Raw genomic sequence first — 17,049 nt, forward strand, 5'->3', positions numbered from 1 at the left:
CATAATGATGACTAAGAAGAAGCTAAAAAGTGAGATTTGAATTCCACTTAAACAGTATGGTTCTGAGACGGAGCTTTTTCATTTTATATCATTTGTCTAATTCATCTCATCCAGTCATCCCCTCAGCAAATAATTGTTAAATTCTGTTATACTCATAGCACCATGCTAAATGCCGTAAAGTAGATTACAAAGAAGAATCAAAGGCCTCCAAGACCTTTATAACCTTTATGGGGAGACAGTACATCCACATTTTAAAGAGCTAGGTAATAGTACATAGAAGGTACATGATCCTAGGTGCCAAACGAGCGAGGCCAACAGTGGGTATCATGGGCAGGCGTAAGAGGAGCAATCAGTTTAGTCCTGAACCAAAAAGGAGCTAAAGAAAACGTTAACAAGACAGCATCCCATGCTGGAATAATGAACAGAGGTTTGACGGTGCAGATTTCCTCAACTAAGATGCTGAGGATAGAAGAAAACTGTCCTCTATATGGTACTCAGTTTATCACAAATTTCAAACTTATTCAGAATACTAACATTTTAATAATTCTTTCCAACTAAGTCTAGTTTCTAAATAGATTGATCTGTATAAACCTTTTTTTTTTTTTTTTGGTATTTCCAAGTCCAGGTACTTCTAGACTCTTCTCAAGTTCTTACCGGCCTTTGGATGTGAGCTCCTGAGCCCCGTCCTTTCCTCAGTTTTTTGGAAGATTGTGCCTCTCCTCTGTTGAGTGGCTGGCCCCAAACAGGCTGCCTCTAAAGATGTCATTATGTCATCTTGTCTCCCCTCCGTACACTCAGAGCTCGCCTTTTTGACAATGGGTAATTTGAGGTCACAGTGCTGCTCTGACTGATGTATCACAGCCCTTGATGAGACAGCTGCAAGAGAGGACATGCTTCTCAGATACATCTGGTCACAGCACTGTGGGTCTGTCACAGAGTCTGATTTAATGTATAAAGTGCCTGTGGGTGTAATAATGATGGAGGAGGCAACTTGAGCTCAGCATTGACCCTTTTGGTCTGTGTTTCCTAAGACAGAAGTGGTGGTTGTTCCTTCTGCTTTAACTCACTAGGGTGTTGGCGTCCTAACGAAACATAGAATGTTAAACCTTCACAGGAGCTGCAAGATCGTACCATCTAACCATTACCCCTCAGTTTACAGAGACTGTAATTTGTCCAAGATAACACACACACACACAATAGGGATTAGCAGCCACACATTGGGTTGCACAGTCGCTTTCTCTCCCAATAGTGCACATTCTTCTTCCAAGGTAAACACCCTCAGGTTTATGAAAATCACTCTGTATGCCCCTGAGTCCTGTACACTTTCTCTGTCCTTTTTGAATATTTGTTTTCAAACAAGAGTTTTAAATAATACTCATAAAAAGACATACCTGGGATGCCTGGTATCTCAGTCGGCTGAGGTCGTGATCCTGGAATTGAGCCCCTCATCATTCTCCCTGCTCACTGGGGAGTCTGCTTCTCCCTCTCCCTCTGCCACACCCCTGCTTGTGCTAGCTCTATCTTTCTGTCAAATAAGTAAATGAAATCTTTTTTTAAAAGTAGACATTTCTCATTTTATGTAGTCTCCTTCCCTAATGACGACAGGATCTGAATTTTTCCGCAAATACATAGCATTGGATTATGGAAGTAGATAGATGGCATAAGGATTAATGCTTGTTGTTAGTATTATTCTTACAGGGCAACCTGATAAGAGAGCAAAGTATTCACTCTTTAGTGGTATACATTTGAGGCCATTCAGATAAAAATGCCTTGTAGACATTTGTGTTGTGTTATATATCATATTAGCATTTAATGATCAAATATCTCAGTATCAATGGCCCCTAGTGATCTTTTACTACCCATGGTGCATTTTTTAGAACTGTTTCTTCTGTGTTCATAGGTCTTTGCCATAAAAAGTATAGGTGAGAAGCTTAAGAAAGTTTTGTTAAAATGCACTTAGGAGAGAGCAGAGCTGTAGCTAGTCTTCCGTATAGCGGGATTAAAAAGAAAAAATTAAGAGTCGGGGACAAGTGGAGAAAGATATAGGGTAAAGTGCTACCCTATACCTACCCCAGGAAGGGTAGGAATAGGATTTTTCACTCAATTAATATCCACTCTCCCCTTTGGACCTCACCGTACAGTGTATTCACAAAACTATAATGAATGATAGCTTGTTTTGAAGAAAAAAAAATAATTACCTCTACAGTCAGTGGTGTTTAAGTTGTCTGCACTCAGACACAATGGCAATCCTCATAATAATGTATATGTTTGATTCTAGCTCGTTACAGTAACATTGTATCCTACTTCATCCTGCCGTGTAGGATGGCATAGAAAATCTAATTTAACAAATGTCCCCCAGAACCGTGTTATTCACTTAATGATGTAGCACCTAGGTTCCCATCGAAAGGAAGCACTGAGAAATAGGTGGCAATGAATTATTTTCAGGAGCAATTTAAGAGGAAGCAGGTGAAAAAGGATTCTAATTCTTGAGGCTTTGAATAGCACGATAAGCACCGTTTTATTACAGGAACAAAAAATTAGCATTCACGGAGCCGTTGATGCATTTAGACAATGAATAAAAATGTAGTGTATTTCCAGGTAGATAATGTGAGGAGACAAGAACCAGAAAGTCTTTCCTCCCGTGGTCAGGGATGTTTTTTAGAGAGTAGAAAACAAAGCTGGTGAGTTAGCTCTTCATGTTTATTTGGAATCGTTTCTCATCTGGTTCTGTTCTTTATGAAAAATAGAGTCTAAGTAAATTTCCAAAGTAGATCACTGTTCATTTCATAATCAGAACAGGGAGGTTGGGTTGAAGTTCAAGTCGGGGAAGGGAACAGCAATGCCCACAGGAGCCAGGAGGAAAATGGAAATAGGGCAAGTGTGTTTGAGGAAGATTCAGCGAGATAGTGGAGTGGAGCAATGCTACTCTGGAGAGCCCACACCCTGTTTCATGGCATTTAGAGACACGAGGGAAAAAAGAAAACAAAAAACAACAAACTTAGCCATGGAAAGCTTTACCTGTAGGCCCAGTTCAGCCCAAAGCTAAACAGCTGGTCAGCTATGGAGTCAGTAACATCCAAAACCCTGCGAGACCTCAGGGAACACCTACACAAAGGTCCTTGGCACAAGAAGTGAAAGCCTGGAATGAGAAACAACTGTGAGGACACCTTTGTCTTATATAAAGGTGTAAACGTGGTTGTTTCATGTTAGTGGCCTAAGACAATGCTACTGACCATAAATTTCTACAGCCCCTATCAGCCTATAAAAATTGGTTAAGAACCAGTGACTTATATTGTTAGAGTACTATGCAAAAAGAATCTTCTGCTTGCAGCCATAGTGTCTCAACCTGGCATCTACAAATCACATGATGCTGGTGCAAACGTGTGTGTGTGTGTTTCTATGGGTGCATTATTAGTGAGGAGGGGAAGTTTGTAACTTACCACTGTATCAAACCCCACCAACGAAGAGAAGAGAAACACTCAGGGAAAGGCAGGATTTACTTGGAGAATCATTATCAGGCAGATCCAGCTGTAGGCAGAAATCTGGCTGCCAACATCTAACCACAGATAATGTTCTTGGATGACAGACGAACATTCTTCATTCTTCTTTCATACTCACGAAAGAAGCAGATGTGTGAAATAATGTCTTCGGTCTCGGGAGGGCGCTGGTCGTGCCATGGCAGGAAGGTAGGCATAGAACAGAACTCGCTGCACCAAAGCAGACAGATTTCCTCAACCTGGATAAGACGAGTCTGAATTATAGGAACTGACTCAGAGCTTGTCTACCGACAATCCATTTGTTGCCTCTGGCTCCTCAAAGCTCTTCTGTGAGAAGATCACTATAGGGGGTGGGCTAGTGACTCTAGGAGAAAACTGGGATGCTGATATGGGCTGGAGTTGCCAAGCGGGTCTGAAAAAAAAAGAGACATTTTAAGGGCGTAAATTGAGACAAGCAACATTTCCTGAGTGCCTCCCATATGGTGGCAGCTAAGTAGCACTTCATGTATACAATCTCATTTAATCCACCTACTAATGTTATCTAGGGATCTAGAAGCAGATTTCTCCCATGTGACTACAGAATGAATTCGTTCTGTCATCTGTAACTAGCGTGTGTGTGAGAATCTCTGAGACTCACTCTGACTTGACAGGGCCCAGGCTGAATTAGGGCAGATCTCAGAGTGCTGATTCCTCCACCAGCCACACCAGCACTGCCACACATCATCCCACCGACGAGAAATCTTACTGTAAAATGATCTCTCAGTAAACCTAACACCTCTTTCATCAGACATCAGTAAGTGTCCACATAAGGAGTTTTCCAAATAACCAGTGGTTGTTCGTTAGGTGTATTTTAACCCATTAAGAGTCAAAAGCAAAAAAAGGAGAAAAAGTCAACGTGCTGGGTTCATATCTTTTTTTTTTTTAATTTTTTCATTTAGATTCAGTTTATCAGCATACATAGTACATCATTAGTTTCAGATGTGGTTTTCAACCCTCCACCAGTTGCATACAACACCAGGTGCCCATCACATTGTGTGTCTTCCTTCACCCCCGCCCCCCCCTCCCCTCCAGCGACCCTTGGTTTGTTTCCTAGAGTTGAGTCTCTCACAGTTTCATGTCTTTCTAATACATATTTTCATACCGTTGCCTTCTTAAACTAAAAGGGATGAAGTCGTTTTAACTCTTCCTTACTGCTCAAGATGATTACTGTGACCATTTCTTATTAGCCTGGGATGTGAAACAAGAGCGTGCTTGTCTTCCCTACTGTTGGTCACCAAGCCACCTATTTACATGGACCAGGCACCAACTCCTATGGCCTGTCTACTCAATTTAATGGGAGCCAAGAAACTGTAGGCAAATATTAAAACTCACTGTAGTTTATTATTTTATGATCCTTAATTCAAATCCCTCATTTTTCAGATCTGAAATAGACTCAAGAGTTCAGACTAGGCCAGGTCACACAAGGGATTGTAGAAGAATTTCACTCCATTTAGAATTTGCAGCTCATAAAGAAAAAATATTTAGTTAAAATTGTCACTAGAAACTTCTTAAATTGATCTTTATGCATGGTATATACATTTTCTGTAGTGCAATTCTTCTATCCCTTGAAGTCTGGGTACCACAGAGATAAATCAGGGAAAAAAGAAAAAGTCCGAAGGCAGATGGTTGTCTTTTCAAACCATTTGCCTGTAAGATAACCATCGAATCCAGTGAACGAGAAATGGAGAAAGACTTGTGTTCTTATTTCTCAGTGGAAGTTTTCTTTTTTGTTTCAGTATTAAGCCTCTGTAACCTTAGTGTGTTTCAATTGATTGTCTCCCCCACTGAAGATTAGAGGCTCAGGTTCTAAACCTCAGATGTTAAATATGACAATAATGCACCTCCCCTCAGGGGCTGGAGGGTTTCTAGGTACACAGGGTTCCTGGGGGCTTCTTCAGCACTTTTTCTGCTGTGACCCCACTTTAGACAAGCTCTGAGTAGGACTTAAAAACAGGAAAAAGAGGCTGCTAACATTCTTTTCAGTAGCCATCCAGATGCAGCTGGCTTCCTTACTGGTTGTTCCCCCTTTGTTGCCGCACAAGAGAAGTGCCAAGAAGCAAGAAGTCTTTTGAGTTACTTTCAGTCATTTTGATTAGCATCATTGGTAACTTTTTTTTTTCCTCATAAACATATGGTAAAGCAACATGTAATGTTCCGGGGATTGTGATTTGAAACCTAAAGTACTCTTTTTATTCCTGAAACCTAAAACACACATCTGGTAATTAATGCTTTGAGAAAAAAGTCACTAAGTGCACCACCTCTATGATTCAGGATCACAGGCAAAATAAGTAGCTGAGATTAAGCCACAAATGATTGTTGGTCCATTCAATTTAAAAAAAAAAAAAAAAAAGGAAAAAGACTAAGCATCTTTGTTTCCTCTAAAACAGGAAGGGGGATAGAGACCGTGTGGAGATCATAAGGACCTCTTTCTTTCAGCCTAATCTTGCACTTAAGAGATCAACTATAATTCAGTCTATATCTTCCCACTAAAAAAAAAAAAAAAAAAAATCAAAAGCTTCCTTATCTCCATCCCATATATGCTCAGAATTATCGAAGTCTGTTCATACGGTCAAGTTCGTATTACCATTCATTTTTATTAATTAGAATTATATCTCCTACATTAAAACTACTGTGACAGTTTTTCGTCTTTAAGATTTATTCTAGCTCACACTTCCCATTTCAAGATGATACTTGGAATAGAATTTGAAATAAAGATTTACGGTCCATTTTGCAATGTGGCACATCCTAGGAAAAACTTTTTTTTTTTTTTTTTATAACGGTGGTGCTAGGGTGGTGCTAGTCTGCTAGGGCTGCCATAACAAAATACCAGAGACTGGGTGGCTCCAGCAATAAAAACTTGTCTTTCACAGTTCTGTAGACTGGACATCTGAAATCTGAGTGCTGGCAGTGTTGGCTTCTCCTGACCAGCCTCTCCTTGGCTTGCAGATGTCCATCTTCTCGCTGCATCCTCACATATGCCTTTACTCTGTACCTGTACACGTCTGGTGTCTCTTCATTTTACAAGGACAGCAGCCTTATTGGAGTAGGGCCCGCCATTATGACCTCATGTAACTTTGATGACCTCTTAAAAAGGCCCTATCACCAAATACAGTCACACTGGGGCTTAGGGCCTCAAAATACGAATTTTGAGGAAACACAAATCGGTCTGTAACAGATAGCAATGCTATTAATCAAATTTTCTGTAATATCTTCTCGAAGGAAAAAAAAATTGAATCTTAGAAAGGAAAGGGAAAAAGTTATTGTTTACATGTGGTATCAACTTATGTGAAATACAAATTTACATGTGAATCATTTATATGGTATATCATTGATAAGTGAATGCACCTTCGCTACATGTTTTAGCCTGTCTTGATAGAACTCACAAAGATCTAGCAAAGGCGCAGTTCCAGCAGATTAGCAGTTCACACTCATATGCATTGTTTGCCAGAGAGACAGAGAAAGATTTGACAGAGAAAGATTTGACAGAATCTTTCTGAAGAAAGATTGAAATGTCAAAGGAGACTGCTGCTCTTGGATCTGTTCTGAAGTCAACTCTACAGATTTGGTCTGTATTCTCTGGAAGTGTGGCTTCCATATTTGGAACAAACCTGAGCCTGGTTTAGGGACTTCAAAATGCAGAGCCACAAGACCAAGGTGCTTTAGCCACAAACATGCCCTAAAAGAGAGGCTGTTAAAAAAAAAAAAAAAAGAGGCTGTTGTAGTCCTGGTGCACAGAAACAAGTTAGAGTGTCCTTGTCCCTTCCGGAAATGAATACCAACTAGTTGTTGTTGTTGTTTTTCAGAATACTAGTTTAATGTTGTGTTGGATTATTTATAATATTTCCATTTGTGATTTTTTTAAATGTTATGTGATAGAGTTGCTTGGTTTAGTAAATATAGAGGATGCCCAATTAAATTTGAATTGCAGATAAACAGTGAATTTCTTTTTAGTGTAAGTGTCTCATGCAATATTTGGGACATACTGACACACACACATACACAAAGTATATTCCTTTATGGGGATATACTTAGACTTAAAAAAAAAAAAGTATGTCATTTACCTGAAATCCTAACCTAAGCGTGGGTCCTATATTTTATCTGGCCACTCTACTCTGGGCTTAGAAATGAATCCTCCTCTTGCAACACCCTTCCCCCACCCATCACCTTCTTAAACTACTATCACCAACTTCGTAAATTTAAATTTCCTGGCCTTAATTTGGTACTGTCATGAAGCGTGAACGCCCCAGACGTCAGGCTTCTGGCTTCCTTCCACGATACTGCTATGATATATGGCCATACATGCTCAGTGTCAAAATATTAAACTTCGTTGGGCCCAGCTTTTCCCCCACGGTGAAGTATTTGCAGCTTTATATCAATAATTATAACATTAGTAGACATAATGTATTTAATAATGTGGAGAGGAATCCCTAAACCTCTAAACCCTGGATTCAGTCGCTCGCCTGTAAAATCGGGATTGAATTCAAGGTATTTATCCCCAAGGTTCTTGCCACAGGTCCTTAAAATGAAGATTCCATTAATGCTCTCATTTGCCTCCTGAAACCCAATTATTCCCAGTTCGGATGAGTCGGTTTTCTCTTCAAGTAAATGCTTAGATTACTTAAAAAAAAAAAAGAAAAAAGAAAAGTTGTGTTTACTCGATTAATGGCTTGACCTTTAAGACAGGGCCGCAGGGGCTCAGTGGTTCTCCGGGCATGACCCCGGGTCCCCGCAGGAGCCTGCTGCTCCCTTGTCTTGGCCTCTGTCTCTCTCTCTCTCTCTGTCTCTCGTGAATAAACAAATAAAATTTAAAAAATAATAAAATAAACAGAGGTGTCAGGCCCCACTTCCTCAAGGGCCAAAGAACGCGCGTCGGCGCCGTGGGGGGGGGGGGGGGGCGGGAGCCGAGGGGCGGGGCGGGTCCGAGGACACACCCGGCGGGAGTCGCGGCTTGGAGACGGGCGGCGGCTGCCCCTGCGCGGAGCGGAGCGCGGCTGCGCGGAGCGGAGCGCGGCGGGCGCCCTGTCCTCGGCCGCCCCCTGGTGGCGCCGCGCGGGCCTGCCCTCCGGCTGCGCTCGCCCGGCCCCGCCGCCGAGATCCGAGACTGTAAATCCAATGGACGGATGGTTTCATTCTTGTCATTACCGTATAAAAGGGACTTCTGCAGTGTTTCGGGACATACAATGTAATGAATGTTGATTAAAAAAAATAAGTGCGACACAATAAGCGGACTTAAATGCCTGAGCAATCTAAATTCACGCAGGTTCATCTCTCTAGTCCGCTCGAATGTGAACTTGAACACTGAAGAGCAAGAATATAAACCAGCCTCAAGGGTTCTGAAAAAAAATTAATCCTTCTCAGGTGCTCTTATATAATGTGAAAGGATTTTTAAGTTCAAAATGAATGTGATCATAGATAAAAAGGAAAGAAGGAAAGCTTTGATAAACATTGAATGGCAGGGAATGTCTCAGTTCTGTATTTAACCATTTATCTTCAATTAAGTGAGAACTTATTATCGTTATTATTTACACACAATACAATGTTTAATGAATGTTGAATGGTATTTAATGTTCTATAACCCAGAACTTTCTTCAAATGACGTGATAGTGAGTTTAATTGTGTGAATCTAAAGTGAAAATAAATTTCTCCAGTGAATGAAATAAAGTAGTCCTGAAGTGTGACTTATTTCCCATTAAAGTTGTTTACACTGAATGATTATTATAGGAAAAAATATCTGACATTTAACATTACTCTGGTTCTCTTAGTTTTATTTAAAATGCCCATGCTATTGTGCAGTGTTTAGAGCCTAACAAAAGTTATTTAACCGGACTGCCGCTTCATTTTTTAATACACTTGTGAGCCAGCTGAGAAATCTCCCAATTTGTTTTCCAGGGTGGAAAAATCCCCATAAGGTGGACAGCCCCAGAAGCTATTGCCTACAGAAAATTCTCCTCAGCAAGCGACGCTTGGAGCTATGGCATTGTCATGTGGGAGGTCATGTCCTATGGAGAGAGACCTTATTGGGAAATGTCTAACCAAGATGTAAGTGCCACCAATAGTCAAATTGCCATTTTTGTGAGTAGAAACACATTAGCACTGAGGAGTAAATACGTCTTTGGTCTCACCCAGATTAGCCCTTATCTCCCTGAGAGCTGTTGAGGGTCTGTGGCTGAGTTAGAGAAGCTAACTAACCTTTCACTCTGAGCTATCCTGGGTGTCCTAGGGCTGCCAGCTGATGGGCTTTGTCATGTGAATACCTGATGCACCCCTTACATCTGAGACTCCTACCCGCATTGCTCTAATGCAGCATGGCTGTGCTATTGCAAGTCTTGACCTACAAGTAACAAAAAGCCAAGCATAATGTTTACCTTTCCTTTCTTCCTGAGGGCAGTGTAATGCGCCACTGTAAAGAGCAAATTAATTTAAACTAAATATTACTTAGAAGAAAAAAAAGCAAGTGCTCTTAGGTACTTATGACATTCGGTATGGTTCTTTGGAGATATGGGATCCTTTATGCAATTTCTTTCATTTCTGTTTTACCTATAAAAATTACTTTGGTGATTAATAACATTATACGACAGGAAAGTTAACAACCATTTGATCTCCATGACCTCCAAAAGATAAAGAACAAGTAGCCAGAAAATGTAAGTACCCTGACAGTGCAAATCCGTATGCTGGCAGAACTGAAACTGTGTTTTAATTTCATGCTTTCTCATCTCAGAACTTGGACTTTGTCCACTCATGTGTCTTCCTCAAAGTACGTAATGGTTTCGGAAACAATGTTAATGGGAAATCACCTCTAATGTGATTCTGCATGTTCACAGGTTTAAAACAAAACAAAACAAAACAAAAAAGATAATGTAACTATAGAAAATCCCTAACCACACTCAGAGTAAAACTATTTTCAAATTTCTTTTTGCTTTTTTCCAGTCCATTGCCTGGGCAGTCTCTCCGTACCTCACACCTCATTCATTATTCCATCCCAGCCTCAAGCTGTCCAAGTATCTAAAGGACTTCAAGTAGCAAATAAAATTTATAACCAGGAATAGAGAAGACTGGGCTTTGGTTAGTTCACCATGGCTATTGTTTCTCCCTGGCACACAGTGTTACCTTTGAAGCTGAGTCCCACTCAGTTGTGTGGGGGCCTGTTGAGAATTCTGTGGAGAATGCCCGGTCTAGAAACCTATGTGGTGGCAGGTTTGAGGTCATAAACACTATTCAATCATTGTTCTCCAAAGCACATCATCAAAACACAGATCCCATGTGGCTAGGTCCTGCGGAGCATCTGCCCTTAAGTATAGAGTACTCCATAACCTGAAACCTCTACATCTAATTCCAAAACTTAGACTTCTGGATCCAGCTCATTTGCCTAGATTCTACTATTCTTCAGGGAAGTTTATTTGAAGGACCTCATTGCTCTTTCCTTCCATGGGGCCTTGTTTGGGACAACTTGTGACTGCCTCTCCAGCCCCTTTTAAAGTTGAATCTCAGAAACAGAAATTTTCCCCATTAATCCCTAAAGGGGATTATTTTTTTAAACCTGTTATCCAAGGTAATGGAAGCCCTGGGTTCAGTCACCATAGTTCCTGCTCTACTATAAGCCCAAAATAATGCCTTTCTACTTGTCCTACTTTCTCTTGACTAAAATAGGCCATTCAAACAAATCTCCAAAATAAAAAATCCTTTTCCCAATGAGTTACAGACTTCACTGCACAGAAGAGCCTTCACTTCAAGTGCCCTCCTTCGTTAGTACCCCATTTAACCCTTTAACCAGTTCCCCTGGTGGACTTCAAATATAAAATGCCTAACTTATAGGCTCCAAACATTATAAATAATATACCCTTACCAGTAAAAAGTCCTTGAGCATCCACAGCTATGTCAGAAATATATGCATATTTCTTTGCACGTTATGTACCAGTACTAATGTACTAACATATTCATTTATTCATTTAAAAATATTTATTGGGTGCCTTCTCTGTTCTAGGAACTAAATAGAACAGAGAACAAATGTTATACCTGGAAAGAACCAAAAGATTGTCTAGTCCAGCGCAAGTCCAACTTGCTTGTGAAGCTGAGGCATACAAAAGCAATATGATTTCCATAGAATCATATAGTAAGTGATTTGACAGTGATCTTAGAAGACGCGCTAATAGGCTTCTAAAATAAGATACGGGCAAGGAAGAGAGAAGAGGAAATAACTGCTTCTTTCTTGGTGGTTTGGTTTACAGTCCATGTAGCTCCCCACTTAGGGCCATGATGTCTTGCCCTCATGGAGCTCACACTCCAGCAGAGGGGAGACAGACTATAACAAAGTAAAGAAGTAAAAGATATAGTATGCAACATGATAATCACTGCTTTGGGTGACAAGAGGGCGAAAAATGGTAGGGGGTTGATTTTGAGTACATCATAGATGTGTATTTGGCTGTATACACATTCATAAAAGTCATTTCTACGTGGTCATAAAAGTCATAATGGGTTATCTTATTAAACATTTATAAATATTTTTTAAAGATTTTATTTATTTATTTGTTAGAGAGCATGAGCAAAGGGAGCAGCAGGCAGAAGGAGAGGGGGAAGCAGGCTGCTCCCTGAGCAGGGAGCCCACGGTGGGACCTTATCCCATGACCAATCCCAGGACCCTAAGATCATGACCTGAGGCAAAGGCAGGTGCTCAACTGACTAAGCCACCCAGGTGCCCCTATAAATAATCTTTCTTATTGTAGGATGAGATACATATAAAGAGAAGTTCCATTATTTCCCCTGCCCCCTGGGTTCTCATCTTACCAGCGAGGGTACACTGTACCACCAGTTTAGTAACCACGGCCATCATGATGTAGACTATAATTCAACCATGAAAGTCACTTAATTTTAATAGTGCCTCATCCTCATGACCAATAAAAATAATAAAAGGACTAGGTTAGATGATTTTTAATATCCCTTTCGACAATAATAAGCTAAGATTTTTATCACCTCTGGAGAAATGATCATGCTTGTGTCAGCAGAGGAATGATTCCAGTTCTTTTCTGAAATCTAGGGGACTCCCGAGTCTCTCTGGAGGTGACAAAAAGGAGATAGGACTTCCATAGAGCAGAGCAGATAGCACACCACAAGACAGATTTTTTTTTTTTTGAGGAGAGCAGCGTCTGAGGGCAGCGTGTCCAAGTGTGTGATTTCCAACATAGACTACCATGTAAATCGTACCTAATTGTTGCCCAGAGAGTTCCAGAATCTGTTGCCAACCCCTTCCCTTCCCGGATCTTGCCCAACAGCTTACCCAGCCATTCTGGCCACGTATATTGATGATCTGTGGCCAAGATGACCATTTAGAGAATGATTCTGTCTATTAAACCTCATTTGGCCACATAGACTATATCTGGGACCAGAAGAAGCTGCTGTAGCCGGGAACAGACTCCCGGCATGGAAGCCATTCTCCTTTGTTCAGGATTGCCAGTGCCAATAGCACAGGGCTGACCCTGAATGCCCCCTCCATCCAGAGCTTGAATTTTTTTTTTTTTTTTTTTTTTTTTTTTGAGGACCAGGTAGAAACGAAGCTGGTGATTTTCATAGTCTTTAGGTGGTTACCAAATGGTATTCAAGCAAGGATCCAAAAATAGGAAAACAAAAAGTCCTGGATGGGGGAGGCATTCAAGCTCTTTGAGGTCCTCAGATCAATACAAGACCAGAGGAAAGTGGTAAGAGCTAAAATCCTCCATGTATCTTGTGACTATTTTTACTGCTGCTGTAAAGAGTTGAAATTCTGTTTAGCTTAACACATTGGAAGCTAGCATATCTGTGACAGATCCTGTAACCAGAATTTCTGTTTGGAAGCGGAAATAGCTTAATCAAAACTTTCCCAGCTGCTCCTCTTCAAATACTGGTTATTCCCTATTTGTTCTGCATTTCTCATTCGTATGGCCAAAGTAAAGTCTTTTGTTTGCCAAGGTGCATTTTAAATAAGGAAACTAATATTTTGGACAATAAAAATCTGACTATGTTCTGTTTGAATATATTTTTACTACATTTTGGTGAGTTTGACTTAGCTGTGGGCTTAAACACAGAATGTTAACATGTTTGATGATGAGTTTAGGAAATTTCAGATCATTTTTTATGAAATAGTCCCTCTCTCTTCTGTAGACCATGGCGTATTTTATTACAATGAACAATTCTGAGTTTGTAGACTCTGTTTTAGTGAATAATATAATGAGTTTCCCAAAGGTCGGTGGTATTGTACATTTGAGGAAAGAGTATACAAGACTAGTCCATGAAAGGCCTAACACACATAAGAGCGGGTGCCATCTGCTTAGCTATTGAGCGGTAACTTATTAAACATGTGCCAGTCACTGGGCCAGTTGTGCATGTGGGCCAGGATAGAGACCTAGAAAACCCAGTTCCTGCTCCCAAGGAGGCCACTGTGTAGATGAGGAGATGAAGTTCTGATATTCCAAGTGCTGGTCCTGCCCCCAAGTAGCATAGGTCATTCCTCAAGGATAGTCCTCACGCCTTCTTTTTTTAAAAAAATAGAAACAATACTGTGAATGGAACATATTTTTTAAATATATTACAAAAAAAAAGCATGCATACTGTATTACACAGTGCTTTTTTTATTAGAAATGACAGAAACTCAAACCAAACAAGTAAAAATTAAAAAAAAAAAAAATTCGTTCATGGGACTAAGAAGGTAGCAATGCTGAATCCCAGGGAGCCTGCAGGGTTTTCAGAGTGCTTCCCTAGGTCCATTGATCTCATTTTCTCCTACTGCAGATGTCTTCTTTCTTGTATTCTTTATGCTCCAGGGCTCAGCAACCTCAGGAGAATGAAAGCATTCTCCTCTGTGAAAATTCACATACCCGTCCCAGAGAAGACTCCCGTTGGCTCTTTCAGGGTCCTCCCTAAACCTGAACCAAAACCAGGCCAGGAAAATAAATACTGGGATTGGCCCAGCTAGCCATGTGTGCCGGCCTGTGCCTTCAGAGGCAGGTGGTGCACTGTGATCGGCAGTTTCCCCTTAACCACAGACAATGTGGAGAGAAATCCCCAAAGGAAAGCAGCTGTATTGCCAGAGGTATAATATTTTGTCCTTTTCTTGGTATAAAATGATTTTCAAGATCAGCTTTATTTATGGCAGTATCACAGGGCACCAAAGCATTAACATCGTGCATCACTGTACTCCAGTGAGGCACTGGTATAGTGGCAAGATCATGAGAGCTTTGGAGCAAGATTTCTCAACCTCAGAACTACTGACAAAATTGACATATTCGGCTGAGTGATTCTTTGTTGGGGGGGGGTAGGATGGGGGGGGCTGTCCTGTGCATTGTAGGATGTTTTGAGGTATCCCCAGCCTCTACCTGCTACAGGTCAGTACCACCTTCCCAGACATGACAACCTAAAATGTCCCCAGACGTTGCCCAGTCAGAGATGGGGTACAAAAATCACTGCCAGTGAAGAGCCACTGCTTTAGGCTAGAAAGAACTAGGTTCAAATCCCAGCTCTGCAATTCACTGGCTGTGTTATCTTAGGTGGGTGGTTTAAGCTTTCTGAGATGTTGCCTATTAAAGAATTCGAAATATTCAACTGCATGATTCAAAAGAATTAAAGATAATGTATGTAAAACACCTGCCATAGGGGCACCTCAGTGGCTCAGTGGTGGAGCCTCTGCCTTTGGCTCAGATCGTGATCCTGAGATCCAGTCCCACATCAGGATCCCTGTGGGGAAACTGCTTCTCCCTCTGCCTGTGTCTCTACCTCTCTCTGTGTGTCTCTCAGGAATAAATAATTAAAATCTTAAAAAAAAAAAAAAAGAAAAACACGTGGTATATAGAAGGTATTTAATCAAATGTAATAATCACAGTTTGAATTTTCTGAGCTTAATATGAACCCGGTATTTTAGATTATTAGCTCATTTAATCTTCAAAATAATTATCAAAAATAAATACTATTATTACCCATTTCTAGATAAGAGAGCTGAGGCTTTCCAGAAAGTTTAAATAACTTACCCAAGGTTACTAGCTAGTTAATAGTAGAACCAAAGTTCAAGCCCCCTGCTTACTGCAAAGTGCATGCCTTTACCCTCGAAGCTATACTGCAGAAGTCTAATTTTCAAAGGAATGTCTATACCACAGAGGTTCTACATAATGAAATGAAAGCATCTTTAATTATGTATGCCGCTCTGTCACAAGAGAAGTGTTTTTGTTGTTCTCTATTAGCAAAAGAATGCAGATTGACTCACTGTTGTTTAGAACTATAAATCTTTTTTTGTAGTGTTCTGTGTCTTGGTATTAAAGATTTATAAAATGTACCATATTTATTACATTTCTCAAAAGTATATAAGCAGTAGTTTAAAATCAAACTCTAATGATGGACAAATTTAGCCTACTACCAGAAACATATCACAGATAAGTGGAAGGGGTGCAGCTCCTTGCTGTTCCTTAGCGTTCTTTCTTCTTTTTTTAAGGTACTGCTGGGTAATGTTTTATGTTATTTTCATTCAAGTTTAAAATAATCGTTGCTTATTGTACAATGTGAGTGTAATGTAATGCTAGGAGCCGTGCAAGTTCCAAAGATGACACCAAGGGCACTGCGGTTCTCCCAACACTTACACTGTATAATGTGCTTAGCAGAAGAAAATGGAAGCAAAACATGAACAGCAGGCAACATCAAATAACCCAATCCCCACAGAGCTAATATGTAGGGAAAAAAACTAACACCACATAAATGAGAGGTGACTTGACTCGAACTAATGATCAGAACACAAGATCAGAGGCTTGGCTTTTGTTTTGTTTCATTTTGTTGTTCCCTCGACATGCTGCTGTTTAAAAACGAAACAAAACAAAACAAAAAGAAAAACACAAACAACAACAACAACAAAAAAAAACCCTTGAAGCAATTTGAAGCCCAAATGTCTCCTGGGTGTGGTATCATTCAGGCATATGCTACTAAGCCAGTTCATTTCCCCAATAAGAGAAGCAGTAATAGGGAGCATCTCGTTGGAGGCTTACTAGGAAACATAATGCTGCCTCAGTGTTTCCATAGGATTTAGTCTCCTTAGTTTTCAAAAGCTTCTTAATGAATAGTAAGTTTTGCTTTAGATTGCTTTCTGAAGCTTACCTGAAGAAAAAATTGGAGTTTATCTTCAGAGGTTTCTTTTGTTAGGTCATGTGGTTGAAAAGAACCTCTTGACCTTATCTGGATTGATTCCTTTTTTCAAAATTTATAAAGGAAGAAAATATATATAACCTTTTACCCTATTTCTTGTTTGTCCTCATAATTCTATAACCTTGACAATTATAGGTCAGTATTTCAGCCAACAACGGTGGATGTGTAGAATCCACTTACCTTAGAAATGTAGTATGATTTTATGACTCAGAGAGTCCAGTCATTTCCAATTTTTGTCTCTGATTAGATTTTCCAAACTCTTCTTTATTATGTAATGGTCCTGGTGTAATGATCTGTGTAAGATACAGGAAATTGCTAAAGGCCCATTCCCATTATTTCAACCTTTCCATATTACTGAGGGAAT

The 17,049-nt window shown here is 40.2% G+C and overlaps 1 protein-coding gene across 1 annotated transcript in view; it reads left to right on the forward strand.

The window, feature by feature from the left end:
- Nucleotides 1-17,049, forward strand: part of EPHA6 (EPH receptor A6) — an 870,413-nt gene that overhangs the window by 829,530 nt on the left and 23,834 nt on the right. Inside the window, 1 exon segment of the mRNA XM_072721173.1 lies at nt 9,426-9,575. Coding sequence (XP_072577274.1) covers nt 9,426-9,575 — 150 coding nt within the window.

Source organism: Vulpes vulpes, chromosome 1, assembly GCF_048418805.1.
Source record: "Vulpes vulpes isolate BD-2025 chromosome 1, VulVul3, whole genome shotgun sequence".
NCBI lineage: Eukaryota > Metazoa > Chordata > Mammalia > Carnivora > Canidae > Vulpes > Vulpes vulpes.